General features: G+C 53.7%; 1 protein-coding gene across 1 annotated transcript; it reads right to left on the bottom strand.

Annotated features, from left to right (window-relative positions):
- Positions 1–1113: 1113 nt before the first annotated feature.
- LOC148906258 (uncharacterized protein F54H12.2-like) lies at positions 1114–2604 on the bottom strand. The gene has a single exon (XM_089037708.1). It carries the CDS (start codon positions 2602–2604, stop codon positions 1114–1116), a length of 1491 nt encoding a protein of 496 aa, XP_088893834.1.
- Positions 2605–6811: the final 4207 nt, after the last annotated feature.

Genomic DNA, 6811 nt, shown 5'->3' with positions numbered 1-6811 from the left:
AACGAAAGGCACGAGTGGAACTTCATCAGCTGTTGAGCGAATCTCTGGAAGCCTTGGGTGGGGACAAGTACGTCAAAGGACCTAAGGAGGAGGAGGAAAGCGTAATCGAAGAAACTGCAACCACTGAAGGCGAAGGACCTATCGAAATCGTGACCGAAGTGATCAAGCCATTGCAACCCGTGAAGCCCGTGAAGAGAAAGAGAAAGGTCAAGACAGGAACCAAGGAGGAAGCTAAGAGAAAGGTACCGACGTTGATGAAGGAAGGAGAGATCGTACAAGTGGAAGTCCCTGCAGGCCCCCCAGGCGAGCAAAGCATGTCTTCACTCGAGGAAGAGAATCTGAGGATGCTCCTAGACTCCATTACCAACCCACAGCAGACATCAGTCTAGACGTTTGATTTGATTGTGAAGAAGAGAGCGTAGTAAGATTTTGTTTCATGTAAAAAAAGAAAGGAAAAATAAAGAGACCAGACTTTTGTTACTCAAACGTTGTCTTTATTGCTTCTAAGTTTAAATCTTTGTGGCAACAATTGCCTTGACAGGGTTGACCCAAGGGTCCTATCTTGTCGTTGAACTTGGGGCGGAGGGACTTGGGAATCATGACTTGACACACGAACTGACAGACTTTCTTGTCGTTGTCTCTCTTGTTGCGGGCGGTGAAGGGTTTGACGAATTTTGAAAACGAGCCACCACGGGTTCGGATGTGGAGATAGGCCAGACAGTAATGCCCGCAGACGTACGTGTTGTAGGCTTGCAGCTGAGGCATCTTGACGACGTCCGTCATGCCGATGAGCTCTTGGAGGAGTGGATCCCCATAGATCTCGAGGTTCGCGGATCCGTACGAGTCCATGATTTCGATGCGTTTGGTATCGACGTCGGGAGCGTACAAGGCGATCCAATGTTGACCGGGCTTGTCGATGGGGTCGGTATTGAACACCATGCCCCAAGGGCGGGGCGGGGCTTGCCCATCGCGGTACTTCTTGAGGAGGGTCAGAGCTTGGTCGGCGCCTTGAGTGCCGACGTAGGAGTACGTGGGGTGCTCGTGATAATTGGGAGGGTACGATGCGACCGTGTTGATTTGGGAGGTGAGGAGTTGACTCTTGCTGTTCATGATCTAGTAGCTGTATCTCTGGGAAGCGTTCTTGTTACCATCCAACCACGTTTCTTGTTCAAAGTATCCGCTGACGACCATGGTAGTGTTGTCGGCTGTGTTGGCTGAGAAGTCGACGTCGATGTTGACGTTGCCTACGTTTCGAGCGTAGCTGTAGCCAAAGTTTTGTTCGCCGTCGGGGTTGAAGTTGTAGAGGATGAGGTAATTGCCGTCCTTATACCCTTTTCGATCGATGCCGGTGGGTGCAGAGTCGATGCCACGTCCTGAGAACTGAAGAAGGGTATTGAAACCTTCTTCCTTATGATGCGAGGTCAGGTCCAATCGCTGATGGGGAATTTCTTCTCCGTCGACGGTCACGCGAAGGGACGATTGATGCATGTCGCAGAAGTTGTAAGGAGAATGAGCCAGGTCCCCATCGAAGGCAGCACCTCGCTGAAATCCAATGATCATGTAGTTGGGTCGGTACCCCTGAAACACGTTGTGCATCTGAGCCCGTCGTCGACCATTGGGAACGGTGTGGGTGACGGTTCTGTTGGTGAAGTAAGGGTAGAGGGCAATGTCTTGGTTTTCCAACATGGCAGCTTCCATCTTGATGTGCAATTCACTGTTGACGTCCACGTGACGAATGTGCAACTTGGGAGAATAGTTGACTATTCTGTAGGTGGCGTTAGCGTGGGTAATGGCTGTAGCTCCCACGGTGGGACCATTCATCATGACCAATTCTCGAGGGTTCCATTGGATTCTGAATTTCAATTCACAGCCAGGAGTCAAGTAGCGCTGGCTGGAGAAGAGGGGGATGACGGGTCTGAGGATGAACTTGACGGCTCGACCTTGGCAGCACAATCCAACGCGTTCCTTGGCGCCTTGGTTAGGCGTGACGCGGTTGAATGCGGCACGGATGGCGTCTCCTATTTCGCCGACCGTGGGAGGTCCAACGTTGTTGGCACCTGCAGCCCACGCAGCGGGATCGGCAATGGCCAAGTCGTTGGGATTGAGCTGATCAAACTTGTCGGGAGTATCCGTGGCCCATCCTTCTAGGGACAGCAGGGATTTCTTTTCTTCTTCAGAATAGTTCAGCAGCCGATCGAAGTAAGCTTCGAGATGGTAGTGGTCGGCGTTGACGGTCACGGCTCCTTTGTTAATAGTCAGTTGAATTTGTTTGATGAGAGAGTGAGCCACGTTGGTGATGGGAACGGCCGACGAGGTATTGGTCAGGAGTGCACCATTGGGTCCGTCGAGAAATTCCACGTCGAATTCCAGCAGGATCTTGGTCATGTCGATCCAGGTACGGGTTCGGTCCACGGTGATTTCCAAAGGGTCCACGGCCGCCGTGGCTTGCGAGTAGACTTCCCATTTGGATTTTTCGCACGTGACGTCGATGGGCAGTCGTTTAAACAAATCGACCACGGTCCCTTTGTGTACTTTCAAGGGGGCGGCATCTTCGCGCGCGGCTTTAGAGGCAGGAGCGGCACGTCCTCCGTGTTGTCGTTTCATGACGAGGTCGAGTGACGAATCAGGGTGGGTCGGACGGGTCGACGGTCCTTTTTATATGGTCTAACTGTTGAGGATGTCGTTTCGCATCACCTTGTACTTGGTACGCCCACGCGTGAGCACGCCTTGCTTTTCGCGTTTTTGCTCAGGGGTCAAGCTATTGTCCTGAGCAATTTTCTTGGACTTCTGATCGATGGCATGGATGAGGTTGTCTACCTTTTTCAGCTGCTTGACTTGTTGAGGCCTGAGGTTGTTCAGCGGCGTAGACGTGCCGGGCACGTTCCCAAAGTGGATTTGACGTTTGAGTGGGGTTTTGCCTTTGCCTGTATAACCACGACCACGACCACGGCCTGGACCTGAACCCGTACCCGTACCCGTACCTTTAGGAGTAACGCTTCCAGGCCCAAGCTTGACTCCCGAGGGTCCTGCAGGAAGAGACCAAGCAGGGGTGGTGCCGACGACGGATCCAGGACCAGGAACAAGAGCAGGAGCAGGACCAGGGGCAGGACCAGGTGCAGGCGCAGGAGCAGGACCTGGGGCAGGAGCCGTTGCAGGAGTAAGTCCTTTTTGAGCCATGGCTTTTTGGTCTTGAAAGCTGGCCGCATAGTTGGTCATGAAGCGAACACGCTCGTCGGGCGTGAGACTGGGGTCGGACATGACTTGCTTGACCATCTTATCCGCGTACTTGACGAATTCCACCTTGGGAGATTGCTGCAACGACTGTTGAACGTCCATGGTGTGCATCAATTCGTTCATGCGGACGTTCCCATCTCGATCCACTCCGGCGATGGCTCCTCCAGCTTGGGACTTGGCGGCGGCGGCGGAAGCAGCTACATTTTCTTTAAGGTGTTTGAGTTCTTCTTGCAGGCGATTCCAGAGAATGACGGGAACCACGTAAGAGTTGGTACCTGTGCTGCTGTTCATTTCGTGGTGGTGACGACTTGACGACCTTTAGGATAAAGCGTAACGGGGCGGCCTTTTATGACGACGTCCAAGGAGTCGTTGTTGGACGGAAGATGCCGGAGGCTGGCGGGGGCCATGCGGCGAAGAGTCTGAACCTTGTTGGAGGGCACGGCGGGACGTGGTTGTGAAAATCGAATGTGAAAGGGGTTGGTCACGGGTCCGTAGGTTCCACGCAGAGCTGCCTTGATCTTGGGCGTGGTGGACGAAGACCGTTTTCGTTTGGCCCCGCCCAACTGAGTATGCTTTGCACGTTTCTTGCCTCCGCGTTGACGTCGTCCTTTCTTGGTGTTAACCATGATGTGTTTATGTTTCAGTGAGCAATGCCTTCAATTCGTTGTCGCCGTCGTAATCGAAGTCTTGAAGCGATTCGGCGGTCGAGGGGTCCTCCTCCTCCTTTTTATCTTCTTTGGGGGCTCCTACCTTTTTGATTTTGGTCGTGGCCACGTTGATGCCTTCGGCCAGAGCTCCTGCGGCCGCATGCTTGGCCAGACTCACGCCGGCTTTCTTGAGGCTGGGAGCCGCGATCTTGGCCAGGGCTTTGATGGCCGTGCCGACCAATTCGGCTTTGGATCCTCCTCGCTGAAGGCTAGAGCGTCGTAGGCTCTGAATGGTAGGATGCCGATCGTTGACCACCGACCCGAACCAACGTCGAGCGGCCTTGGGCATTTTTTTGTTTCCTCCCTTCATGGGGAGTTCCCCATTGGCTAGTTTTTTGCACATGTCTTTGATGTACTTCCATTGGTCGTCGCTACCGCTACGTAGCAGAGGAACCACTTGCGTGGGGTGGCATTGTGCCAAGGAGCGTATATAGGACTTTCCATCCATGCTGTGAAACATTCGGTGCGTCGACGTTATGTCCTATGAACGTGTGGGGGCTCAAGATTTATACCTACGTTACGGTTTAGGTCAGCATACCGAGCGCGAACCTTTCTTCCAAGCTCCCGGCGTTGCTCCTCGAACGCCCCGTACGACGTCCACGGCCGAACGGGCCGCCGATCGTTTCCTGATGAATACGCCCGTCCTACCGCCCCTGTCGCCGTTGCCTCCTTCGCCAACGCAAAACTACGATGCGGACATGCTGCAGTTGTTGGGCTCGCCGTTCAACTTGCCAGACGACATGGTCAGCGTGTTGTCCAGCGACACGCCCTTGTCGACGGGAAGCGACTTGGCCCGGGCCATGGACCCGCCATCCCCCGAACCGTCACCAGGTCCATCTCCCGATAGATCACCCGGTGTATCGCCAACCTTTTCGCCCTCAGCATCGCCTGCGGCATCGCCCCCTTCGGAAGTGGCGAATTTGGCGGCATGGACGCCAAGCAGCGGAGGGAGATTGACGTCGTTGCCGGACGCTACGTTGGATCAGATGAACAAGGAGGAATTGCGCGAGTACGCCGAGGCCTTGAAATCGTTGGCGGAGAAGTACCCCCAGGTGAAAGAGACCTTGACGCCTACCATCAAGAACGTGATGACGCGGGTGGACGGCCGATGGCGAGGCAATCGAAGCGAGAAAAGGATGAACTTGGCCGAAGTGGAAGAGTACGTCAAGGAATTGGAAGCCACCGATCAAAGCAAGTTTGACGAAACGTCTCAAATGCGGATTCGCTATGCCCTGGAAAAAGCCCTAGCGCGACGACTGCAGCTGCGCAAGGAAGCCGAGCAAGACGGGAGGAGGAACGGCGGGGACGATGGCGACGGCAGCGATGGTGGCGACGACGATGACGACGACGACGACACTAATGACGATCATGGGGAACGCTTCAAGAACGCGGATCAAGATACCGTATCCAAAGCCTTGCGCAAAAAATTAGGCAAAGGGGATCATCAAACCATCGCCAATACCACCACCGTGACCACGGTCCGTCGAGGCAAGCGGCCCGTAGTGGAACGCGAGCACACCAGTCAAACCTTCCCCGGTCCAGGCAGCGACAACGACGATGATAATGATGGCAGCGGCGATGACGCGACGATTGAGGGCGGCGTACTGCGGCGCAAGCGAAAATCGCGAGTGTCCAAATCCAAACCTCGTCGCAAGAAACACAGTCAACAGGGAGGCATCGTAGCCGAGGAAGGGTATAACAGGAGTCCTCACGAGGTAGTGGATCAGTACATTCGCTTTCTTCGCGACGCCAAGAGAAAGAAACGATCATGAACGTAGAAGCAATCAAACCGTTTAACTCACGATGGCAGCATCCGTGCAACGTCGTCGTGGCCGGACCTTCCAAGAGTGGCAAGACGCGGTTCATCCGCAAGATGATTCGTCATCGGACGTGGAAGTTCGATCCCCCCATCAAGTACGTGGTGTACTTGTACAGCATATGGCAAGACGAGTACGACAACATGAAAAAAGAATTTGGAGACGAGGTTAAGTGGGTCAAAGGATTGCCCGACGACCCCTATGCCCTATTCAAGCGAACCCCAGGACTGCTGATCGCGGACGACCTGATGGGAGAAATGGAATCGGATCATCGTCAGATCTCGAAATGGTTTACCAAGGGAACCCACCACATGGACGTGAGTCTGGTCGTGCTCATGCAAAACGTGTTTCCCGCCCACATGCGAACCACCTCCCTCAACGCCCACCGCATCGTGCTGTTTCGCAATCCTTGAGACAAGTCTCAGCTGCAAGCCTTGGCGCGTCAAGCGTTTCCGGGTCAAGCCAAGTGGTTGAACCGTGCTTTGGAAGAAGCCAGCAAGCGACCGTTTCGTCCGCTCATCATGGACTTTGATCAATCCACGCCCGACGAGTACCGACTGTCGTTGGACCCCTTCCCTGAAGACTTGAAAGATTCCAACGAACCCTTCCCCCAAGTCATACTCCCCTAGTCGTGAAATAATAAAGAAAAAATCAATGAAACGAACACGGTGTCGTCTTTACTTCTTTCTCTTTAATCTACATCCATAGCGATGCGTCCATCGTACAACTTGAGAAATATGTCGTAAGCTTTAACAATGTCTCTTTCTTTAGTCCGTATGCCTTGTTGGGGTCCGTGGGCCATACGGTACGTAATGTACTTGGTATACCGCTCTTCGCTGATGCGCTTGAATACGCCATTCTCAGTAATCAGTCGGGGTTGATTCATCTTCTCTAGTCGAACAAAGCGTTTAGGGTAGACTTGGCGTACTTGGATCCAGAACTCTTGATGCTTTTCTTGATGCTCCCCACTTTGCTGGCTTCGGCGTCTATCTTTCGTTTCAAGTCGACTCGAGCTTCGGTCGCTTCGTCTTTGAGGGCTTCTTTCAAATCCTT

This window comes from Actinia tenebrosa, unplaced genomic scaffold (genome assembly GCF_029948245.1).
Source record: "Actinia tenebrosa isolate PJP-AT-01 unplaced genomic scaffold, QUT_ActTen_1.0 PGA_scaffold5__44_contigs__length_20552954, whole genome shotgun sequence".
Taxonomy (NCBI): Eukaryota; Metazoa; Cnidaria; class Anthozoa; order Actiniaria; family Actiniidae; genus Actinia; species Actinia tenebrosa.
This window is presented reverse-complemented; position numbering and strand designations above follow the sequence as displayed.